This window comes from Eubalaena glacialis, chromosome 3 (genome assembly GCF_028564815.1).
Source record: "Eubalaena glacialis isolate mEubGla1 chromosome 3, mEubGla1.1.hap2.+ XY, whole genome shotgun sequence".
Taxonomy (NCBI): Eukaryota; Metazoa; Chordata; class Mammalia; order Artiodactyla; family Balaenidae; genus Eubalaena; species Eubalaena glacialis.
Genome location: NC_083718.1, coordinates 29,202,313 through 29,228,973, shown reverse-complemented (window position 1 = coordinate 29,228,973; position 26,661 = coordinate 29,202,313). Strand labels below are relative to the sequence as shown.

The 26,661-nt window shown below is 34.6% G+C and overlaps 1 protein-coding gene across 7 annotated transcripts in view; it reads right to left on the bottom strand.

The window, feature by feature from the left end:
* The window catches only part of CEP170 (centrosomal protein 170), a 144,307-nt gene that overhangs the window by 64,562 nt on the left and 53,084 nt on the right, over nucleotides 1-26,661 (bottom strand). For all 7 annotated transcript variants that reach the window (XM_061187392.1, XM_061187390.1, XM_061187395.1 and 4 more), the window contains exons 3-7: nucleotides 22,869-22,958; nucleotides 15,877-15,955; nucleotides 5,197-5,255; nucleotides 4,938-5,100; nucleotides 3,705-3,839 (exon numbers count right to left, since the gene is read on the bottom strand). In XM_061187392.1, coding sequence (XP_061043375.1) covers nucleotides 3,705-3,839; nucleotides 4,938-5,100; nucleotides 5,197-5,255; nucleotides 15,877-15,955; nucleotides 22,869-22,958 — 526 coding nt within the window. The remainder of the gene's footprint in view (nucleotides 1-3,704; nucleotides 3,840-4,937; nucleotides 5,101-5,196; nucleotides 5,256-15,876; nucleotides 15,956-22,868; nucleotides 22,959-26,661) is intronic.

Below are 26,661 nucleotides of genomic sequence, written 5' to 3'. Positions count from 1 at the left end.
AATTCTCCTTTAATAGGACTCAAATATTCACACAATTTCAGGAGAACTTGATTGCTCTAATATTTGCTTCTAGGTTTCTTTGGGCTTTAAGGTAAATTGGTAGGAGATTCTGGATACACATGGACCCACAGAAACGGACATAAAAAGTTACTAGGTAGTAGATACTCTATTATCCTTTCTGGAATGTTCACTTTTCAAAATAAATACTAAGATTTTACATTCTAAAAATTGGTAACCAAGAAGCAAATCACTTTTTGCTTTTACCAAAAAAGCATGCTTAGAGAACAAATAAACTAATCATTTATATTTCATAATCTGAAACACTACAAAAAACCTTAATTTCAAAATGACCAAGTGAAATAGCATTCAATATACATTTTCAAATTTGATTCTACAATATCTGCTGGCATCATAAATTATTTCAGATTAGTAAACTGTTTCTCTCACCCTATATTTTAAAAAAACTACAAATGATAAATCTGGAACAATAATATCCTCATACTAATATAAGAAAGCAAATGAGACTCTCATTAAGGCTTTTAATCAGCTGAATCTGACAGAGTGCTTCAAGTTACTTAACAAAAGACGTACATCACTTAATTCCTTCTAACTCAAAAATAATCCCAAGATTATGAGACAGCTTTTGTCATCTGGCAGAAAAGATACTCAATGAGACACGGCACACAAGCTGGTAATCATTTAAGAATTTAGTTTCATTCACACGGATGAAATTACTACTGGATGCTTCACAGTTTGAAATTCATTTCATTACACTTAGGTATGAGAGATCAATTTTTTATGTCAATTTGGTTTTGGAGTGCTTGTTTTAATCTTTATACTCTACGAAGTATATTCTTTTGGAGTGAATCTGTGTGTGTGTGTGTGTGTGTGTGTGTGTGTGTGTGTGTGTGTATGTGTGTAATGATGGCTGAAATGTTAACTGTTTGTGGTTAAGAGCATGGACTCGAGAGTCAGGCTACGGGGGTTCGAATCCCAGCTACACTATTTGCTAGCAGGGTGACCTTGTGAATAAACTCACATCACCTTGCCGCCGTTTCCTTATTTATAAAATGGGGATGATAACAGTAACTACTTTTAGGTATCGCTGTGAGAGGATTAAATGATTAAACATATGCAGGGCACTAAGAAGAGTGTCTGGATAAAGCAAGCACCACTGAAGTGTTAGCTGTTGTTAATAAATCATGGTTCTGTCTCCAGTACGAAAATTACATTTACTGTATTTCCATTTATTGTAATTACATTCATTGTATTCTAGAAGATATGTATTTCAGATTTCAGAAGTTGTTTTGTGTGTGAGGGTGGAAGGATCTTTAATGGCTAGATAAACTCAGTATTACAATTATTTTCAGAATTTGGCAACAGTTAAATTCTGCTGTGTTTTCTTCTAGGTTAACCACCTAATTATTAGTACATTTTTTTTTCTTACTCTCCCCTCTCTCTCTCTCTTTCTCTCTCCCTTCCTTCCTCTCTCTCTCCCCCTCCCCTTCTCTCTCTCCCTCTCTCTCTTTCTCCTAGGTGGCTCTAGTACACAATGATAATATAATATGGGATCCCTGAAGTAAGGAACTTATAGTTTAGATGAGAAGGCATACACACAAAATACTGAAGGAAAGTGTTACATATTAGCAATACATATAAACAGACATATCCTTTAGAATTTTATACTACCTGATTTATGTGTATACATGTCTGTGGGAGAAGAGCAGGCAAGAATTAGTCTACTTTATGTGGAAATGCACTGGGAGAGAGCACTATACAACTGGTAGTGGGATACAAGGCTAAGGAAAGTGGAACAAAATTAGAGAGAACTTTGACATAATATCTATTTGGCAAGCAAAAGGAAGCTACTGTAGTCTCTTAAAGAAAGGAAATAAACGACAGCTTAGATTTATTATACAAAATGAACTGCAGAAGGGTTGAAACTGGAAATAGTTCAATTATGATTCAATGGAAAAAAAGGGCAACAGAAGTAGGCAATATAATAGATGAGGTGAAAGGAAGGGAAGACACAAAGATTTCATATAAAGTAGACATTCTTGACTGCCTTCCAAAATGCATTTCCTGTTCCTCCCTCCTAAAAGAACTCCAACATTCCCTGGTATCTCTAACTCTTTCCTGATACAGCTCATGTGCCTTAGGGGAAAACTAGCCCCATATTCAGCTTCAGGATGGGTACGATTGGCTTAAGGATAATCTCATAACCCTTGCCAGGGATTGGTTCAGAAGTAAGCAGGTGACCTACTCCTGAACCCATGAGAGGCTAATGAGATGACAAATGTTTTGAAAACTTTGGGGAAAGTTTCCAGGGGTTCTTCTAGAAGCGACCTTTGCTATTTCCCACTGGATGTGATCAAAGTAGCATGCACTCCAACTGCTACTGGCAAGCAGCCTATGAGTACGAGGGGAAACTCCCTCAGTATGCAGCCACTGTGAATAGAAGGGCAGAGAGTCCGAGAGAAAATAGCTAGCTGATGACACCATTGAGATGCTGCATTAACCAATGCTGAAGAGGTTCAGTTACTTATTTAAGCCAGTAGATTTCCTTCCTGTTTAGTCTCAGGTGGCATTTCTATTATTTGCATTTGAGGGTATGCTAAATAATACTAAGTTTCTGAGCTTGAACATGAAGAAAAAACCATGTTGGCCACAGAAACAAGGAAACTGAGATGGGAATTTATTTGCAAAGTTCACAACTTTCAGTTTGGGGCACTTTGAGATCAAGTTGATAAGGCCAGCTTTCTAAGACTTGTATCCTGGTAAAATTAGAGCATATTTAAGAACCAGTGCTCTTATTCTCCAGCTAAGAAAAATCTCTTATTTATCTTGTAGAATTATGGTCAAAGGTAGAAAGTTGACAGGACTTCTGATGGAATCTATCCTTCACTCAAAGTTGGCTTTCCATACTGCTCCCTGGTGCCTGTATTTAATTCCTCCAGTTCTAATCCTTATCTGCTATTATCACGGAAACTGGCTGTTCATCCTTCAGTGTTGATGTCCTTGTCAAGTCCTTATGTGACAGACAACTGATACCTCCATTTATTTCCTGGAAATCTTGATTTTCTGGCTTTTCACTTAGTTCATTACTAAACTTCTCCAGCAACAAAAGATTATGTTCCTTGACTATTAATCTGAGAATGTGATCCAGAATTATTTCTTCATTCTGGCTGCTGAACAGCTAATCTTGTTGCTAACATACCCCAACAAATTGGGCACGCTGAGATTTTAAAGAAGTTTTAAACTTCATACAACATTTTGAACATAATAAAGTTTCATTTAAAAATATGATTATATGTTTGTGAATCTAATGAAAACACACAAAACTAGTTTGTATTTACTATTTTGGTGTAATTAAAACATTTTAATAATTATTTAAAAATACTTAAAATGCCAAATTATATTATTTAACTATATATCAAGTTTTAACACCCTCATAAATAAGTTAAATAAGGAAAAATATTTTAAATAAAAGTGATTTACAAAGATATTAGAATTAATACTTTATGAGAGAATCATTCATAATAAATAAATTTAATTTAAAATGACAATGTCATTAAAACATTCATCAACTATTTTTATCATATAAAGAATAGGAAACATCTCTTTTAAGGGTAGACAGATTTTTGCTTTGATGATAAGTTCTTCCTAAAATACCTACTTAACGTCATAGTCTGAGATTTTTTTACCTGATGTTCCAGTTTCATGATTTTTCTCTTCAGGTTTGCCATTTGACTTGAAAGCTCTTTGTTCATCCACCTCATCATCCCCCCACCATGATGGCTGCCCATATAATGGAGTACCACGGGGCATAGCAGAAGTATCTGGAAAGAGGTGGGAAAAATCTGTCTAAAGCATATGAAACAGGAAAAAAAATGCTTTTGCAGAATGCTAGAATTGCCCAGTTGATTTATTAAATGAAAAAGTACAGCTGACCCCTGAACAACACGGGGTTAGGAGCCTCAACCCTCCCTGCAGTTGAAAATTCGAGTATAACTTATAGTCAGCCTTCCAAGTCCACAGTCCCCCCATATATGCAGTTCCACATTCGTAGATTCAACTAAAGTGGATCCTGTAGTATTGTAGTGTTTACTACTGAAAAAAAATCTGCATATAAGTGGACCTGTATAGTTCAAAGCAGTGTTGTTCAAGGGTCAACTGTATAGTCTAGATAGTTGAAAAGTACTCTAAGTTGAATAACTTAGTATTTGTGAATCTCATTCAATATTGAACATGATGAAATAAATGAAATTCTGCATTGGCTATTATCTAAGTAATGTAAACTGCTATAGCTCAATAGCTTTTTGTCAAAGTGTAATTAGTTCTTTGGTATACAGAAATGGCTCATAAATCTAAATATGAAAGACAAAACTAAATTTTCCTGTAAGTGACCATTTTTTACTTTTTTTAAAACCTAAGGGCATTGCACAGTAACTAAATTTAAACTAGTTGTTAACTGGACTAACAGATTTATATTTGAGCAATCTGGTAATGTCTAGCAGTTTTAAAAATTGCTTTTGTATGAATGGGATTATCTATATAAAATATTTTTTACAGTTCCTGGAATACTATAAATACGATAATTATGATGATGTAGGCATTACTGGACATTTCCTTTTCATTCATTTCAGTTACAATCCAGAAAAAAAAGTAGCAAACATGAAATAATAAAAATACCGTAAGGCAAATTATATGTACTTTCCTCAAATATTTAAACATATTAAACACACCTACATACAACTGCCATATAATTATATGTTTTATAATGCTTTCTAATGAAGCCCTGGCTGCATTAAAACCCACTCTGAAATTGTCATTATTATCATTATTTTTATAAGGATATGGCCAAGCTTTTGAGAACAAAGCATGCAATTTCTTCATAATCGAGTATAAATATGATATTTTGAAAGAGGTTAACTTACCTATGGCTTTTTCCTCAGATTTTAGTGCTTCTGTAGCTTTGTGTGGCACTTCTGCCGCGGTATCTGCTACCTTTGAATCTATGCTTTTGGCACACGCAGATTTCAATAATTCTGATTCTGAAGATTTTTGGGACAATTGAAGCTGAATGGTAAACTTCTCGTGCTATAAAACATTTTAAAATGGAAGTGAAATATACGTGAGTGAAATCAACCCTAGTAAATGGTAGATTTACAAAAGAAATAAGTAAAAACTTTTTACCTTTAGAGCTTCTTCAGGGACCCTCATTTCTCCTCGTACTACAGTGAAAAGATTTGTATGTAAACAGGGCTAAGGAAGAATAGAATTTCAAAATTCTGATAATCAAGCTTAAAATGATCAAAGATAATACAGAAATTGTCCTATTTTCTACAGGTAGTTACAGTAGAATGACTATATTCCCTTTAAGAATTAAATGTTAAAATATGCTCACAAATATAAAAATTTTCATTTTTAAATACTAAATAAAATCTTAAAATCTAGCAAGTAATTCTAAACTTAGGTAATCATGGCCTTCAAGAAGCAAATAACTGGATGATTAATTGAAGCACAAAAGACATTTTCAGTTCTCACTAACAATAATATGACCACAAAGAGAAAGTAGCTGGATCAAATTATATTGATAGCTAATCACAAAAATCTAAAAAGAAGTATGTCATCAGTGATTACCCAACAGTAAATCCTGAAGGAATTCAATTACTCCTACTTCACAAGCATTGATAAAATGAAGTTCATCTTGAAAGTGCAAAAGAAATATTATAATTAGGGTCTTAACAGCAACTACAACCACTCCTTCCCCCCACGAATTGCAATCAGGGTCATACTACATTATCAAACAACTGATTCTATACAGATTAGAACCAAAAGCTAGATATAATGAATGCTTTCATTATTATACCAAAAAGAACAATGCCTCTGTATATTAAAAAGATCTTGCACTAAACAGTAGAGGTCACATTTCTCACCATTACTTAACCCCGTAATGAAAGGACTTTTATAACCACATAGTAAATTCTAGTCTTCTTTACCAATTCAGAGCACCCGTGACTTCAAGGGTAGAAAGCTTTAATTACCATGTGGGAGAAAAACAGACTTCCCATGCATAACAAGCAGTAAACTTGTTAACGAGTATTTGACCCATAGTTCTACTCATTAAAATAATAAAAACTCAGAATTTTTTAGAATTGTAAAGCGTTTTGGGAATATCCTGTTCAACTCCATTAACCCGCCTTCCCATTCTATAGATGAGGAACTTGAGGACTAATGGGGCAGAACCCAAGATAACAATCTAGTCAACTGAATAACAGGTCCAGGGGTTTCCTATCAGTTTACATTGCTTCCTATAACTGTGAAATAATAAAATTTTTCCTTTTTTGTTATGTACATATGCTGATACACATTTGTTGGTATATATGACAATATACAGTTCATAACTAAGTATAGCTAATAAAAAGTAAAAATCTAGTAACTTTGTTTTACCCCCAAGAAACTTATTAACAGCTGGAGAAGATTCATAGCATTCCTACATTTTCAATGTTAAACACAGCATCTTAAAAATATTGAAAGCCATTTCTATTTTTTTCAATGGGAAACAAATGATTTTAGCCTGTTGTGAGTGTTTTCTGATGCTTCTAGATTCTCCTGGGAGGGCTTTTAAGGCTATTCCTCAAGGCTAGTCTGGGGTATTCTCTTTAGATTTAGACTTTTTTAAGATCAAGGAAAACTTATATATGAGGGTGCAACTCATAGGTTCGCACACTTTACCTTACCAAAAAACTCCTGTGTGGGGCACCAAAGCCCTCAAAAACCCTTCTGTTTAGGTCATGAATTTACCAGAGAACTCTGGTATGACTACGAGATTTTGAGACTGCCCTAACCCCAGCTTTTCCCTCCAAAGCTGTTTCTAACTTGGTTAATTCAGAAAAATGACAATCTAAGGTACAATTACTTATGATGTCAATAAGTTACAAAATATACAATACAGTAATATTAACTATAGTTGTATGTCAATTATATCTCAAAAAATTCCAGAAGAAAGTTACATGCTTACTTAAATCTTGCTTACTAAAAATCATTAATCTTTATAGATTATTTCCGCATTTCTTTAAATAAGAAACAACTGAAAACCAGACAAAATACATAAAACAATGGTCTGCAAGACAATCAACACCAGGTAACAAAAGACCACTGTCTTGAGTGAAGAGGAACAAAGCAAAGTGAGCGCAATCACTGCCCCAACTCACTACCTTAAGAGAGCTTCCAAGTCACACTACAAGGATGGGTAATCCAGGCAGAACCTGGCAGACTCTCTGAGCTGTGGAAGACAGAGGGTTGAGAGTCTAGGGAGACCAAGGTGACTAGAGTTCATGGGACTGAGTACTGAAGAGAAGAGAGCTGCACAGAGACAGAATTCCAGAGACCGTTACAGGGACTTGCTCAAGTATTCAGCTGAATACTGATCAGCACATTCTTTTGAGAAACGACTGGGACAAGAACCACTTGAAAGTATTAGAGTGCCCAGTGCTCAAGCAGGGCCAGAAATAGTGTCTAATTACAACAGCCAAGCTGGAAAACCTCATGTATCATGAGCCACTGGATAAAGCAGGGATTGGTAAATTGTTTCTAAAAAGGGGCAGACAGTAAACATTTTGAGGGCCATATGATCTCTGTTGCAACTACTCAACTCTGCTGTGGTAGTATAAAAGCAGCCATAGACATATGTAAGTGAGTGTATATTGCTGTGTGCCAATAAAACTTTATTTACAAATACAGCCTGAGAGTCAGATTTACCAATAGTTTTGCTGACCCCTACAGCAGAATATACAGAAAGACCTTGCCTCTGTAGTGGGGAATTAATTAACCCCAGACTAATCTTAGAAGCCTAACAAATCTTAAAAGCAAGACTCAACATGATGAAATTGTTTCCAAGTAACCTGTTTCCCAGAACAAAGCTCAAAAATATTTATAGGAATCCAAAAATATGCATATAATACTCAACAAGGTAAAAATTCACAATGTCTGCCATTCAGTCAAAACTTACAGTGAATGCAAAAATCAATCAAAACTGACCCAGAACTGACACAGATGTCAACAAACATGTTAACACAGTTATTATATTGTTTAAAAAAAATAAGTAGAGACTTGGAAGATACCAAAAACAAAATCCAAATTGAACTTCTAGAGCTGAAAACTATACTGGATGGGTTAACTGCAGATTAGACACAGCCAAAGAAAAGTTTAGTAAACAATAATAACAACCCAAATTGAAATGCAGAGAGAACAGATAATTATTAAAAAATAATAAATAGAGCCTCAGTAAGCTAGGAGACAACTTCAAGTAGCCTAATATACATTTACTTGAAGTCTTTGGAAAAAAAATAGGGAGGACAGAAAAAAAAGATTTGAAAAAATAATGGCTGAAATTTTTTCTAAATTTGATTAAAAGTATAAACCCACATATCCAAGAAGCTCAAAAATCCTCAAGCACAAGAAACATGAAGAAAACTACACAAAGGCACATCATAATCAAACTGCTCAAAACCAGGGGAAAAGGGAACCAATGCAAGTGAGAATACAGTGGAGCAACAACTTTAAAGTAACTGAAAGAAAAGAAATGTCATTTAGAATTCTATGCCCAGAAAAAATAACTTCCAATAACTAAAATGAAATGCTTTTCCAGACATAAAAAAGATGAAAGAATTCATCACCAGCAGTGCCATACTATAAGAAATATTATAGGAAGTTCTTTACATAGAAAGAAAATGATACTAGATGAAAACATGGATCTATAAAAAAGGATGAAGAGCACAAGAAATGGTAGCTACATTGGTTTAAGATATGAGTACAATGGCCATAAAAATCTAAGATATTTTTCTTATTATTTAAATCTCTTTAAAAGATAACTGATGTTTTACTGATAACAATGTAGAATGGGATTTGTAACATATATAAAAATAAAATGTATGACAACCATAGCACAAAGGTCAAGACAGAAGAAAGTATACTACTGTAACGCTCTTATACTATACGTGAAGTGGTATAATGTCACTTAAAAATACAGCTTAAAATTAAGGATAAAATTATAAATCTTAAAACAACCACTAAAATTTTTTAAAAAGTGTTACAGTAATAAGCTAACAAAGGAGACAAAATGAAATCCTAAAAAAGGTTTAAATAATCCAAAATTAATTAAGAGAAAAAGAAAAAAAAAATGATGGGGCAAATCGAGCACAAATATCAAGATGATAGATTTAAGTCTAACCACATCATTAAATGTGAATGCTCTAAATCCCCAAATGAAGGCAGAAATGATCAGATTGAATGAAACAGTAAGACCAACTATATGCTGCCTACTTCAAATGTAGAGACAATAGGTTAAAAGTAAAAGAATGCAAGAGATATACCATGCTAACACCAATCCAAAACTAATGTATAGACAAACCAGATTTCAGAGCAAAAAATAATATTATCACAGACAAAGCAGGTCATTTTATAATTATAAAGGGGATCAACTCACCAAGAGGACACAATAATTCTAAATGTTTACATAACTAATAATAGAGTTTCAAATTACATGAAGCAAAAACTTCTGCAAGGAGAAACAGACAAACCCAATTATAGCCCGAGATTTCAATATCTCTTTCTCAAAAATTGACAGAACAAGTAGACAACAAATCAGTAAAATACAGAAGATGCGAACAACACTACCAACTAACCTGGCCTAACCGACATGAATAGAATACTCCAACCAAAAACAGTAGAATGCACATTCTTTTCAAGTACATAGAGAATATTTACCCAGATAGACTAGATATATTCTGGGTGACAGGACAGGATTTGAGATATACATAGTATATCTCTATCATAGTATATAACTATAGTTCCTGACTGCTATGGGATTAAATTAGAAATTAATAACAAAGTCTCTGGGAAAAATCTCCAAATATTTAGAAACTAAGTAACAAAGATTAAATAACCCAATGATGCAAAGATCAAAAGAGAAACTAGAAAGTATCTTGCATGTTAAAGCAGTACAGGCATACTTTGTTTTATTGCACTTCCGTTTATTGTGCTTTGCAGATATTGTGCTTTTCACAAACCGAAGGTTTGTGGCAACGCTGCACCCAGCAAGTCTATCAAGAGCCATTTTTCTAACAGCATTTGCTCACTTTGTATCTCTGTATCACATTTTGGTAATTCTCACGATATTTCAAACGTTTTCATTATTTTTATATTTATTATGGTGATCTGTCATCAGTGAGCTTTGATGTTACTATTGTAATTGTTTTGGGGCACCATGAACCTCACCCATATAAGCTGGTGAACTTAACTGATAGATGTTGTGCAACTTCTGACTGGTCTACCAACTGGCCGTTCCTGTTCCTCTCCTCAGGCCACCCTATTCCCTAAGACACAACGACATTGAAATTAGGCCAATTAATAACCCTACGATAACCTCTAAATATTCAAGTGAAATGAAGAGTCACACATCTTTCACTTTATGTTAAAAGCTAGAAATGATTAAACTTAGTGAGGAAGGCATGTCAAAAGCCAAGACAGAACCAAACCTAGGCCTCGTGTGCCAGTCAGCCAAATTGTGAATGCAAAGGGAAAGTTCTTGAGGGAAATTAAAAGTGCTACTCTAGTGACCACATGAATAATAAGAAAGCTAAACAGCCTTATTGCTAACCTGGAGTAAGTTTGAGTGGTCTGAACAGAAGATCAGACCACAACTTTCTCTTAGGCCAAAGTCTAATCCAGAGCAAGGCCCTAACTCTCCTCAGTGAAGGCTGAGAGAGGTGAGGAAGCTGCAGAAGAAACGTGTGAAGGTAGCAGAGGCTGGTTCATGAAGCTTAGGAAAAGAAGCTGTCTCCATAACATAAAATTGCAAAGTGAAGCAGCAAGTGCTGATGTAGAAGCTACAGCAAGTTATCCAGAAGATCTAGCTAAGAATTATAATGGAGGTGACTACACTAAACAACAGATTTTCAGTGTAGACAAAACAGTCTTCTTTGGAAGAAGATGCCCTCTAGGACTTTCATAGCTAGAGAGCAGAAGTCAATGCCTTGGCTTCAAAGCTTCAAAGGGCAAGATGACTCTCTTGTTAAGGGCTAATGCAGCTGGTGACTTTAAGTTGAAGCCAATGCTTACTTACCATTCTGAAAATCCTAGGATCCTTAAGAATTATGCTAAATCTACTCTGCCTGTGCTCTAACAGTTGAACAATAAAGCCTGGACGACAGCACATCTGTTTACAACATGATTTAATGAATATTTTAAGCCTACTGTTTGAGACCTACTGCTCAGAAAAAGATTCCTTTCAAAATATTTCTGCTCATTGACAATGCACCTGGCCATGCAAGAGCTCTGATGGAGATGTACAAGAGTAATGTTGTTTTCATGCCTGCTAACAACAACATCCATTCTGCAGCCCATGGATCAAGGAGTTATTTCGACTTTCAGTCTTATTATTGAATAAATACATTTCATAAAGCTGCCATATACAGTGATTCCTCTGATGGATCTGGGAAAAGTCAATTGAAAACCTTCTGGAAAAGACTCACCATTCTAGATGCTGTTAAGAACATTCATGATTCATGGGAAGAGATTAAAATATCAACATTAACAGGAGTTTGGAAGAAGTTGATTCCAACCCCCATGGGTGACTTTGAGCAGTTCAAGACTTCAGTGGAACAAGTAACTGCAGATGTGGTGGAAACAGCAAGAAAACTAGAATTAGAAGTGGAGCCTGAAGATGTGAGTGAATTGCTGCAATCTCATGATAAAACTTGAACGCATAAGGAGTTGCTTCCTATGAAGGAGCAAAGAAAGTGGTTTCTTTTTGTTTGTTTTTTGGCTGCACCGTTCGGCATGCGGAACTTCCCCGACCAGGGATGAACCTGCGCCCTCTGCACTGGAAGTGCAGAGTCTTAACCACTGGACCACCAGTGAAGTCCCAGAAAATGGTTTCTTGAGATGGAAACTCTTCCTCATGAAGATGCTGTGACGATTTTGAAATGACAACAAAGTATTCAGAATAATGCATAAACTCAGTTGATAAAGCAGCAACAGGATTTGAGAGGACTGACTCCAATTTTGAAAGAAGTTCTACTGTGGATAAAATGCTATGAAACAGCATTGCGTACTACAGAAAAATTGTTCTTGAAGGGAAGAGTCAATCGATGTGACAAACTTCACTGCTGTCTTATTCTAAGAAATGGCCACAGCCACCCCAACCTTCAGCCGCCACCACCCTGATCAGTCAGCAGCCGTCAACACTGAGACAAGACCCTGCATCAGTAAAAAGATCAGGACTCGCTGAAGGCTCAGATGAGAGTTAACATTTTTTAGCAATAAAGTATTTTTAAATTAAGGTATATACAATTTTTTTAGACATAATGCTATTGCACACTTAATAGACTCCAATGTTGTTTATAAACATAACTTTCATACTCATTGGGAAACCAAAAAATTTGTGTGACTGGCTTTTTGCAATATTGCAGTGGTCTGGAACTGAAACCACAGTATCTCCAAGGTATGCCTGTACTTAGGGGAAATTTTATAGCACTAAATGCCTATATTAGAAAAGAAAGATCTTGAATTATCTCAGCCTTCACCTAGAAGAAATTAATAAAGACAGCAGAAATCAAAAAGAAAACAATAACAGTGGCAAAATTCAATTAAACCAAATTCAATTAAACCAAATTTAAATGGATTTGGGGGAATATTCTTCCCATTTTCCCCACAATATCTGCTCTACCCACAGAATATGCTGTCAGTTAATGGTGACTCTATTTTTCTAATTGTTTAAATCAACTGTACAGTCTTGGATTCATCCTTGACTCTTTTCTTTCTCTTAGTCTACATCCAATCTAATCAAGAATATTACTGGCTCCATCTTCAACATATGTACAGAATTCTATCATTTCTCACTACCTCTGCTTCTATCACCCTGGTCCAAACCTCCATTACTGCTCACTTGGAACTACTGCCAACTACTGTACAGCCTCCTAACTGGTCTCCCTCTTCACCGCTGCCCACTTCCACCCTTAGTCTTTGAAAAAGAGTAACCAGAGGATTCTTTTAAACATATAAGTCATTATCACATCACTCCTCTGATCAAACCCTCTAATAGCTCCCCATTTCACTTAAAATAAAAGCCAAAATTCTTATAGTGGCCTATTTAGGGTGATACACTCTGGCTCCCCATATTCTCCTACTCTTCACTGGCTCCAGCCACACTGACTTCTAAGGCTGTTCCTCAAATATGGCAAACATGCTCCTGGTTTAAGTCTTGCACTTAACTCTTCTATCTGCTTGAAGAACAGTTTCCCCGGATAGATCCATAAGGCCAGCGTCTTTACCTGCTCCATTGCTGGCTTCTCAGTGAAGTCTTCATGAATAGCCTTTTTAAAATTATAACTTCTCACTCACCAGCACTAGCTCTCTGTCTCCCATTCACACTTTTTCTCCATAGAATTTATCACCTTCTAATATCCTTTTTGTGCGTGCTGTCAGTTCCCTCCAACCCCATTAAAGTGTAAGTTCCAGGAAGACAGAGACTGTGGTCTGTTTTATTTAGTACTGTACCCCCAGACTGCGGGGACTATGCCCGGCACGTGGGAGACATTTAATAAATAATTGTAAAATAAATGAACTTAGGCTTGCTTACCTGCTACATTTCTGGCCATCTGGAGATATATTACCTCCTTCTGAAGTTTATCTTGATTACTGCAGCATTTTACTATACCTCCTGAGTTTATAGTCATTTCTTAAACTTGGATATTTCACTATTTGCTTTTCCAAATCAATTTCTCCAGTTAGAAAAAAAACTTTTGGCAGATAAATTCTGTTTCTTAGTTCCAGTCTCAATTCATGGTAAAACTGTTCTTTCTATTGCTGTGGCATTTTAATTAAACAGTTTTCAACTACAAGGTATAACAGTTTGTAGACTAGCTAACTATTAAACTTAATTTTAATTATGAATAAAGCATGATAGTGACTTCAGTCTGGTATCAGAATAAATTTGTTTTTAAAATTTCATCCTATATAATAAAATTTCTGCCACTGAAACAGCCCAATGTTCATTTATACACAATGCTCAAAAATCAAAAGCAATATGAAATGCTATTTTTAAATAATGAAATCAACTGAGCCTAACCTGAGGATCTGGGTAGTCGTTCTGGCTCAACACTGATTTACAGCCCTGAAAAAGTCCTTGGGAACAAAACATTTGTCCCAGGAATTTTCAACAGAAATATTGTGAGCAACTATATAAGGAAATATTAGTTCTCTATTAAGAAATCATTATGCAATCTATAAAAGATGATGAGTTGCTTCTCAATAGTTTCTTCTTGATTTAAAATTCAAACTAAACTTTATAGAGTTTTACTGAAACCCAAATTTCCTACTATTTTCTCATGTTTTGAAACAGCTGATGTCAAATGAATTGAGTTACTTAAATTCCAAATATACCTGTATTTATTTATTTATTTATTTATTTTTTAAATATTTATTTTATTTATTTATTTGGCTGCGCCGGGTCTTAGTTGCGGCAGGCAGGCTCCTTAGTTGTGGCATGCAAACTCTTAGTTGCGGCATGCATGTGGGATCTAGTTCCCTAACCAGGGATTGAACCCGGGCCCCCTGCATTGGGAGCACAGAGTCTCAACCACTGGACCGCCAGGGAAGTCCCTGTATTTATTTTTTGATGAAACTTATGTTGGTAGAAAATAACCCATGAATCAAGGCTTTAATGTTAATTCCTAATCATTTTATGTGATACATATTTTTTAAAGGATTTAAAATATACAAATCAAAGGTATTAATGTTTAATGGTTTCACTTTTCACATGCTGCTTTGGCTCTACAAGTATAAAGGTTATATGATGTGCTACAAAACTATTTTTTTCATAAATTTTAAGTTAAATCTAAAATAAAAACTAGTTATGCTCTAGGAACAATTTTAAAGTGTCAGTACATTTACTTTACCTAAGTATCAGCTCTACTTAGCTGAGACATTTTCTCTACTACAGTGATAAAAGTACATCCAAGTTGCCAGTACATTTCATAAATTCCTTGATATCAAAGTCCAGATAAATGCAGTAAATGAAAAAATTAAAAGTGAAAAAAAAACCATTCAGCATAATGTATAATATCTATATTTTAATTAAATATAAACAAGTTCTTTTTACAAAGCTTTTTGCCTTGTATGAATAGAAATGCTTTTATCCTTCTTCATCCAATCATGTCCCTTCTCTTCACTAGTGATTCTTTACTAGGAGAACACCATCATATCCTTATTCAGTTCTTAGAATCCTACTTTCAAACAAAAGAATTTTAAATACATGCTAAATGCATAATGTACTTAATCAGGGAGCATGGGTCTCAGAAGACACAGGATATGGAAAAATTTGAATTGAACAGGCAACAGAGATGGAATGCATAAAATGTAGTAAAAGTGGGGACAGAAGGAAAGATAGGGTTAAATTCTTTACATTTCTCCTGGAGGTTGACCTGTGTCATTATCATTTAACCAGGAAAAAAAAAATCCCTGGGCTGGGCTACTATTACACACTCTCTGTCCTCTCCCCAGTTACATTCTTTGATACCCCAACTGCATATATAATAGCACTGCAGGGATACTTCTGCTGAAACTATAATACAGAGTGAGGAGAAAAAAAAAAAAGTCCATCAACTTTTCCAGGATTATTTTTAGGAACAGGCATAATAACCAAAAAAAAAACACAAAGTATTATTTTTAAACATGTATTTTAGTTTGGAAGGGCACAGAGACTTCCAGCATGCCTATATTATGAATTCTTATGTCTCAAGAAATGTTAATTTACACCGGAGTAAAGATTTTTGAATAAATTTAATAAATGCACAAAATCAATAAGGATATCATATCCAAATCTCAACTTATCTTCAAGTTTCAAGGTGATATAAGTCTGTTCTGGAATTCTTACATCATTCACAAAAGTCTACAAGAGAAAAAAAAAAGATGTTAAGTTAATATATGAAGTATTAATTTATTACAATTTAGACAAGCAAATACTCAAACCTTATACTTTAAAGTATGTATCAAATGGTGGCTAATACAGCTTATGTATCATCATAAAATGCGCTATGCATCTTATAGGCTAATAAATGATTTCATACTAAGCCTTTTATTACTATTACAAGTAACACACAAAGAACCAGGATGCGGTTCCTCTGAGTCTACTATGCTGCCACGACAAATTTAGGCACCTAAAAATGACGTCAAGAAAAGCTCTGACCCGAAGCTAGAAACTGTAAAGGGTAAAATATAATATAGCTCTCGATATACCATCAGGGCCCACTGGACTCAATTTTAACTTTTCTGGACAACTGTAATTATCTGTGAGGATTGAGATTTCATTATTTTTATTCCTAGAAGTCTTCCAAAGAACAAAAAGAAATTTTACTTAAAAAAACTGAATAAAACTCATTCTATTTTACAATTGCCAACGAGTCCTTTGGACCCTTTTATGAATTTAAGATACATTATAGGAGCCTTACATGAATCTAAGATACATTATAGATACATTATTTTTTCTGTATGTTGAAACATTCTGTTTCATCATCATCATCCCATAAGTATTTGAACTTACCAATTATGTCTAACTTTGTTGAAAATGACCAAAATAATAACAGAAGAATGGAATTACCTAGAACATCACTATTCAACAGAAACACTGCAAGCCACAAATGGAAGCTACACATATACTAAATTTTCTAGTAGGCACATTAAAAAGGCAAAATGAAAGAGGTGAAATTAATTTTGATAATATACTTTTAATTTAACCCATACATCCCAAATAGTACTATTTTAGCAAATAATGAAAATTAAGAAGACATTTTACATTCTTTTTTTTTTTACCTTTTTATTTTTAGACTAGTCACATTTCAAGTGCTCAACAGCCACACATGGCTAGTGGCTAGTGCAGCGAATAGCACAGAGCTAGATGGATGATGCAATTGTGAAATAAATCATTACTATTGCATCAACCTTTAGGTTTCTTACTGCATGGCCCAAAATATTGCACCATCTTCCCAAGAAGATATAAAAGACATCTGGAGACACCATTTTGTCTTTTTTTTTTAAGCTATCAAAGAGCACAACTGAGAATTCCGAATTTTTTATTTAACATCCATAAAGGCAAAGAGAAAAAAAAAAAGAGACAGGAAGATATTTCACAATTATAAGGTAAATACAAAAAGTAGAGCAGCACTCTAGACTATAATAACAATGATAAAATGATAATAACGTACGCAAAATATCAGACCAGGAGTCTTCACCTGAAGATAATCCTAGATGAATTTTCCCTAACACAAGAATTGATGAGAGAAGAATGTTTCCAAAGTCAAAAAGAAACTAAGATATTTTTCATCCAGTTAGCCTAAATCAATAAGAAGAATCATGCAATATTTTTTAACATGAAACTGATGATTCTGTATTTTAAAAGAAATTTTGACAGTTTTCTCTCATTTTTTAGTGTTTGTGTTTCAATACTCATTTGATTTAGTATGTAAGTGGACAAATGATCAAGGCGGGTATCTATACAAAGGTAACTAGAAGGAGAGATGATGTAGAAATAAAATTATTGAATTGATCTTGTAACTGTTGTACTGTTTTACAATTATGGAAGAAAAAGAAGATGACTTTCCTCTTAAAATTTTAAAATGTCAAAGTCTTAAAAATAATGCATTTTGATAATGCAAGAGCAAGAAAAACTAGAAATAATGGTAAGCTAGAACTAGCTAGAGATGTCCTTGAAAACTGAAATCAACATTTATAAAATAGATATATATCCCAGAGAAGGCATGACAGCTAATGAACAGTTAGTGGCATTCAAAGAACAATACCCATTTTGCATGTTATGTACCTTTCAAAACCAGGAAAATATGGAATAAAAATTTGAGTCTGTCATGCCTCATTTTTTATTAAAATTTCAAGTTGTTCTCTCATCTTTTAGTTCTTACTTGTGTAAACTATTTGTAAAAAGACTTAAGGGGTCCATTGAACACAGATGGTAAATGGTGATGACTATTTTTCCTGGCATACTAGAAGTTAAAGACCTAGAATTCTCTAGATTTATAAAACATAGAACAATGTTATACTTAATTGCCTGGAATGCGAACATCATATAAATACCCAATATGTTTTTCTTTGATAAGTTGAAACTTTAAAAATTACTTTACTCTTCCCTTTTAAATTTCATTTTTCCCATCTTTTATGTTATTGGATTTGAGATGGCCACGATACCTTACTTCGGAAGGTTCCCTCCATAATGAGGAAATTTAGAAGGGTCCTGAATGTTATACAGTAAAATATATAAGGGGATTGGGTTATTACGATCATATTCTCAAATTCCTTTGCATAGCTAGCACTTTGTAATATGTCATAAAATACCAGTTTCTAAATCTACCAAAAACAAACAAAAAAATTAGAAGTTGCAATCTTATTCCAGATATAAGGAGACAGCAGAATACTGCTAAAACTCAAGATCACACATTAGTATGATTTATGAGTAAGTTTCTCACATGCTTCACAGAAAGACTGAAACGTTAATACAAAGAAAATTCAAAGGCTTCAGGCATTTATAAACTCTAATTTCAGGCTCATTTCCAAAACGAACATTTTTAGAGTGTTTTAAGACTTATATCTTGAGTTTACCAAAATACTCTATATTAATTACAAAAGAGAAAAGCTGAGGAAAATGATGGAAAAGAGAAGAATAAAAGAAAATATTAATTAACTGATGTTTGGTATGCAGAAGATAATTAGGTACATGGTATAAGAGAGATGCCACAGTTCTAAACCAATTTATTTAAAACTGTCTCAACCTAAAATACCATAATTACTCAAAAGGCCTAAGATGAGCTCTAAGATTCCCTCAAAGCTTATTGCTTGACTCTCTTAAATGTTAAGCACCTATTGTTTTTAACATATGTACTAGGTACTTTCAGAGATTAAGAGACACATAATTTTAACCTGCTGGCATTTATGACAGAAATATTCCCTAAGGTCTAAAAAGGCTCAGGAAATATGAGCCAGACACGAAGTTTCAGCTTGCAAAATGTAAGTGAAAACATTTGGGAGCAAAAAGTCTCCTGACGGTCGAAAATTATAAAAGGAGAGAAAATTTCAAAGAGCTACAGGAAAAAACCACTTAAATAAATCAATTATGAAGCATTTTAATAAATTAGATATGGAAAGAAAAATAGGTTTTGTTTCTTATGTCAACATCATTTGATCACACCTCTACCTGGTAGGTAGGACAGGTGAGGACAACGAGGCACAGGGTGCAAAGTAACAATCAAGATCTCAGAGTTCAGAAGCAGAATTACTGAGATTCAAATTCAGCTCTCTGAACTACAAACCCCACATTCTCTGCACATCAAGGAAGCTTGGGTGCCCAAGCCAGGCCAAGCCAGCTCCCCAAACTCCCCCAACCAAACCACTAACCTCAGAGAAGCAAACCAAACCAGATAAATATCTATTTAATTTACATACAAATAAATTACATAATTGACAGTATAAAATCATATAACCACCATGTACTGCATTAATGCTCTAGGAAATGTGAATGGAGTGGCCAGCAGCACAACTACCTCAATCATGTTGCCAGTGAGAAAAGTCTCGTCTTCTTCCCCTAACCACTCCTTTCATACCTTCCTCCTTCTATGCCATACTGGTCGGATGCTGCAGGAACGCCAGTGTGAAAGGGGACACAGCAGGGGCTGGAACACAGGGAGGTGAGGTGGAACGGGATGGGAGTGGTACGGCAAAGGTCAATGGTGGCTATCAGAGAGGTGCAGGTACTCCAGTGCATGGAGGGGGCAGGAAGAACTGAAGGCAAACAAGGGCTCTCATAGAAAGAGAAGCTTCGAGGGGCTTGCAGGGAAATAGCCTACTATCACATCAGCTACAGAACCAGTTCCAGCTTCCCCAAGCAGAACAACCTCATTTCTGGTAGTAATAAATGCAAGTGTGGACCTAGGTAACTTGGGAGTATATTTTAGGGTAGGGTGAAAGGAAGTGAGAGTGGAAGTGGTCACAGGTAGTTATTTATAAGTTGAGTTTAGTTGATAAGTGCTTTCCAAAATAATTTAACTGTGTATGTATTCACTGAAAAGTATGTAGGCTACAGGATGCTAAACTTGTTTTAACTGCTTTTCTTACCATAACAACAGCAATAGTAACTAACACTTACTGAACTAGGTGTTTAAAACCATTAACTTATTTATAGCTTCACAACAACCTGAGAGGAGTACCATTTTACTATTTCTGTTAAAAAAACTGAGGAACAGAAAAATTAAGTAACTTGTCCAGGGTTACCTCACTAGTAAGAATTCAAGCTGGGCTCATAACCACCTATACTGTGCCCCCTCTGAAATTACTACTTTTAACCTGATGCTCAAATTTCTAGAATTATATGAATGTTAAGAATAAATAGGCTGTGAATAATAATCTACAAGTTTTCTATGAATAAAATGCATGATAGCTGGTAGTTCACGGACTTTGGCTACCAAAGTCCATTCTGGCATATTTCCTAGGCTATCCATTTGGGTAACAGTGCATTTATCCAATTGTGTAATATTCTGAAGTTCTGTACCAGGCACATACTCACACGTATTGTCACATTTAATACTCATAACAATACTACAGAGCAGGAATTATCATTTCACTATTTTAAAGCTGAAGACAGGTAACTAAATTTTGCATTAAGGCTTCACATTCATAACCTTCAACTCATTACATTTTTGCACAACTTTGGGAACTAATATGAATATATATGAGGAAACCGAATTTCAGAGAGTTTATGTAATTTGTCCAGGGTTATAATGCTGGTAAATTACAGACTGAGATTCAAATCTAGGTCCTGATTTCAAGTTCAAAATGAAGATGTCACTCTCTGTGAGTTATTGTATTTCAGACAATTACTGAGTACAATCAAATTATAAGAAAGGTCAGCCTAGATAAACTTAGAAGTTAATATTTCACCTGATTTTTTTTACAACCAACATCAATAATTTTTATATTTGATCACAATGTTTTAAAAGACTAAAACACTGTGATGTAATTCTCACTTATTATTTTCCAAGATATAATGTAAAGACACCTAAGAATAGCACTGCGGTCAAGACGAAACATTCTAGGCTTAAAAACAGAATATAACATTGTTAAAATACTCCACATATAAAAGTAGATTAAAATTTTTCTCTATAAGGTCTTTCATATAAAAAATTCATTCAATTCCATTCGAAAAGATTTACTGGGTTCATGCACTGTGCAGAACCTTGTGCTAGGCACTGTGGTGTACTTACCAGAAGCAAAAGGCACATGAACTGTTCAGAAGCACATAATCTAGCACAGTGACAGATATGCACAAGCAGATACAAGGCTCATAAAGCACCCAAAACAGAGATTAAAACAGAAGTCTGTAGGTGCGGAGAAGAAAGAGAGTAACTCCTTAAATAGCACCTTGGAATTGAAATGCTTCCTGACATGGCCCACGGTAAAACAGTTTCTACATCATCTGCCTATCTCCTTCTACTTTAATCCATTCAACATGTTAACAAGTCAATATTCTTAAATACCTTTTCTCTGCTCCCTTCAGGAAGATGTAGAATTTGTATTTTACTTTTAAAAGTAAGTACAACTTTTACAAATGACAAGGCAGATGGAAGAACTATTGGGCTGCAGAAAATCTAACAAATTATTTGGAGAAGGAGACAGTATAGTAGGAAAACTACTGTTTTGGAGGTATGGCAAGGAAAATGTGATGGATCATGAATCTGGAAAAGTGGGTGATGCCAAATGTGAGGCATTTCAGTTCAAACATGAGGATTAAGACTCAGTTTTATGTGTCATGAGAAACAAATAAAGGTGTGAATAAAACTAACATAAAAACATGCCTACAAAAAAGGTATCTCAGTGAATAAACATAAAAGTCCTTCAGTAGCAGGCCAATTCAGGACAAGAAAAAAAAAGTTTTACCACATTTGCCAAATTTCTGCAGATGTTTTTCCATATAATGTTTAATGTATATTTTGAAAAGAAGCAGCAGTTAGAAGAAGTTTGGATACATTTAATTTCTGTTAAAGTCATTTTAAGAAATTCAACAGCACAGATCTGAACAAAATTATATTTGCTTATGCTAGCAGAGCCATGAGAAAATTGAGAAAAAATAAGATAAATTATTCAATACTTTAGCATTCTCTTATTCTGCAGCTACTTACATTCTGCCAATGTAGAAAGATCAAATGAAGAATTAGGAAAAAATTCACTGCAATAACACAAAAATCTTCAATGTAGGAAACCAAAGAAGCAATAATAAACACTAGTATTTAGATCATATACCACATTTGTTAAGGTAAATGGATGTGTTTCACTCCTTTTTACTCTAGTATAGAAGATCCTCCAACCATCTGGTACCAAACCACGTTTGCATCATTTTTTTTCCAAAGTTAACCCACACTTCTCTGACTCCCAAGAGTGCTTTTTTGCATTCTTACTGTCATGACTTTCCACTGCTTTATCACATATAAATTCAAGCCATTCAGTAAGGGCAAGCTTTCATCTTAACCTCCTTAAAGAAGACTTTTTTTAACCACTGGATAGTAACAACCAACAACCATCTGAATTCCTGTTAAGTATTTACTACCAACATCATTTCTTGGGAACATGGGCTACATTCATATTCTACCGTATGGTCCTCAAAGTGCTATGTACCTAGTAAGCATTTAAAAGTAAGTGCAAACTAAAGAAAAGGAAATATAACACAAACAGGATTTTGTGTTATATTTGTTTTCTTACAATATTAAACAAAAAATTCAAATAAGACAAAAAGCAAACTCTTAACTTACCCCATTTAGGCTGCCCAAATCTTTCACCAAATGTTCATCAGTAGAGGCATCGTAATTGATTACAGCATGTTGCTTATCCACACTACGAGACTGAAAGAAAATTCTTTAAGTTAGTAAACACAAGAAAATGCTAGAATAAATAACAAAAAGAAAGATTTTTGTCTAAATACTTTATGTTAATAGGATAGCAGATAAACATAGGGAAATATCAAAGTATAAGTAGTTTCAATAAGATTTAAACTGTTACTATTCAACAGAAATTTGGCATCACTTCCCAAAGAGGAAAGCAGCCAAAATTTTAAGACATTCTTTTCTACCAAAGTCACACGTTCTACTTTTGAGAGAATTTAATTCAGTTGACTTTGTTGAATGTATCGAATGACAATAATTTTTTTTTATAATTTGAAATTCTTATATGGAAATCATGTGAATTATAATTTTATGTTTTATATACCTCACTGTAAGAAAATTACCATATAGCATTTACATCTTTCAATACCAAAGATTAAGGGACACAATGTGATATGTTCCTGAATAAAATTATCCTCGCTTAAAACATGGGTTCTAAAACTCATGGGAGAGGTCTAAGAGAGAAAGAGAAAGTCAAAAAAAGGAATTAGAATGGCAAACTGATTTTTGAAAATTGCTTTTAAGTCTCTTTTAAACTACACACACACTCTCTTTCTCCAGAGCTTAGTGAGTTATCTGCAGATGAAAGTAGCTCAGGGATGAACTACAAGCCTTTGGAAATTTGTATCCAAAGGAAATATCCCTACAGTCACAGGAAGAAATAGTCTGAGAACCACTGAACGTGAACTCAAGAACCATTTATTACTGGGTTACTATGTGAACCTTGGTATACTAAAAGCAAAGGAAGCATCCAAAATGGGGAGGAGATATAATTTTCAGTTTCCAGTCCAGCATGTAAGGAGCTTGGAAGTCATCGTTCCTATCCTCATAACAAGAAAAAAGTTAAACTGAAAATCAAAAACTTGTCTTAGTTTCATCAGAAAATTGAGGTCATAAGGTCAACTGCCACTCTGAAATCTGGAGAGACAGGCGAATACAGAGAATCATAGCTCACTGGGAGCAGTTGAAACTACTGCTGCAACCTCCAACTGGTAGGAAAGCTTAAAGGTTAAATGATTAATCGCTGGAAACTTGAATGTCAACTAGCTTGAAAGCAAGAACTCCTGGGGGCACAGCCTTGGCGGGAACATCATTTTTTTGTGAGTTTTACCTCCAGAAGCCCCACAAGGATCTCAGGGTGAGGATTGGAGAAAAATCTTCTCATGCTTCTGGCATGGTGAGAGGGAAAGTAGTCATTTTGAAATACACCCATTCTGCTCTCCTCAGCAACAGCCTGTCCTCAAGGAAAACTACTTTTCCAGAGCTCACCCAAATCAACCAGTGTGGGTTTTACCAGAGCCTAACTGACATGGGAAAATGGAAATACCCAACTCCAGCCTCATTTAGCCTTCCTGTCTCACCTAAGGAGGTGAACAAAAAAAAGCTGAGATGTACTTGTGAAGGTCAAAGACTGAGAACTAATAGTACTTCAGCATGCTTCCCCTCCTCCCAAACCTTACCATCATATCAACAGGGATTTATAAATAACTATTATTATTACCATTACAATGGGAGTTTCAATACAATAGAAAAAACTGTAAAGCACTATGTAAGAAGGAGCCTCTACGGAAACTCAAAGACAACAGGGGAGAAAAAACCAAGGACACTATAGGAAATATTAACCTCTGACACTTGTAGCTACAACAAACAGTAAACACAGCCTTACTCCTAGCCACATTAGAAAAATGGGAAAGGTCAGCAACTAATAAAATAATAATAAAGATATAAATCCTAGTTGAAATAATCCTTTCCAAATAAATATTACAAAAATTAAAAAGTCCGTTACCCAATTAGCTTAAATTCTATATTGAAAAAGTTTTGGTCTTTCCTTTCAGCACACAAAACTCTATATTAAAATAACTGACATTAGGAGAAACAATATGTGACCTAAAGCAATCTTCCAACAAAATCTAAAGATTTATCATACATACACTTTTATTCTTCTTAAAGGTTGATCTGGGGGGGGGGGTTGTTTTGTTTTTTCTGCAATCTCAATTTCTTTAGGACAAACTGCAAATCTCAGAATTCAGAGTAACTTCACGAATAGTACTATTACCCCCACTTCTCTACAGCTTGCCTGAAAAACCATCTATAATGGCAAAGTAGACTGCTGCAAAACACCTGCATTAAATCTAAAAGTTACTTAAACTTTGTTTTGGTTTTTATTGTCATGTTTAAACTGTCACTCTGTTTAAATTAATGAAGTACTAAATTCAGTTATTAGGGTGATAAGAAGCAAATGAAGCACGATTACAAAAATAATTTCTCCTAACTGTGGATTTATCAAGTTGAATTAGTCTAAGGAAGAAAAAACATCTCTACATGTTGTAAGGCAAGTGAGAGTTCAAGTATATGCAACCTCTAAATAAATAGTGACTAGACTACCATAAATAATCTCTCTGTGAGGAAGAGAATACAGAGAAAGGGCAGAAGTTCTTAGAAGAGAGTGTGATGAAATTCAAGGGGAAAAAATCTAAACGAGACTTGAGGAAAAGAAATCAGAAAGGAAAGTGAAAATTTACTGTTAGATATGGGGGAAAAAAAATCAAATGGCTGCTCATAGAGTCAGGGAATGGCAGCTTTTGAGGGAAGTCTACATGGCTCAGAGATGTGGAGAAAAAACAGTTTGAGGAGGAAATAATTTGAAGCGGCCAATTCCCTAAGTTTACAACTTGATAGAAACCTGGAATATTCTGAATCGGACATGCACCCTGCCCTCAAATCGTTTATGGGGGTAGATAATACAAGAAAACCTACTACTAAACGTAGAGCACACTTAAGAAAATGAGAGTCCACTGAGATGCCACTACAGCTTTGGAGATTGAGGAGTGAAGGAGTGGGCATGTTATATGGAACCAGAAAAAGCATCTTTTTTCTTTGTTTAATAAAGACCTTAATAACTTTTTGAGAAGACTAGTCTTATGAACTCAAGGCAAGGGATATCATCAGTTTAGAAATCACAGGACAAGTCATTGCATTTGTGTAACTCTTCAAAAAATAACAGCCAATGAAAGCAAATAAAAATGCCTGTTCTTATTTATCAAATGTATTCAAGGTATCAGTGTGTTTCTGTACCCATCACAGAAACTAAGCAGGAAACCAAGATTATAGAATATAATATGTCAAGTAAGTGGTCAAGAAAAACTGAGGGAATAAAAAAGATTTGTTATTTACATCTAACCACACAAGCATTAAACCATCTTCATTTCCAGATAAATTCACACTTCCTCTAGATTAAACTGAGCCAGGAGAAAGTGCATTGCAACTTAATTTTCACAACCCATTTGAGCTTTTCAATAAAAATTTAATAATCTCTCAGAAACATAATTTAAACCCTGACAAAGACAGCTAACTTCATCAAATTTCTAATACTAATGGAAAAACCTTAGCTGGTCCAGGTTTAAATCAAAAGATAGTCAATTTTGACCAGATCTCTTATTTGTTCCACCTTATGCCTTTGGTAAGAATGCAAGACTCTCTAGTCACTATCCCCTTATAGTCATTTTCCCCACAAGAGCCTATGCCTCTTCCCTCATAAGTTTTACTTTCTACAAAGACCCTCTTCCCAAGGCTTTTACACTACACTCTTGAGAATCCTCCTTACTTGAAACGCCTCTTCATTCTCAAGCTCTTAGGGTTATCTCCTACTTCCTTCCTTTAAAAT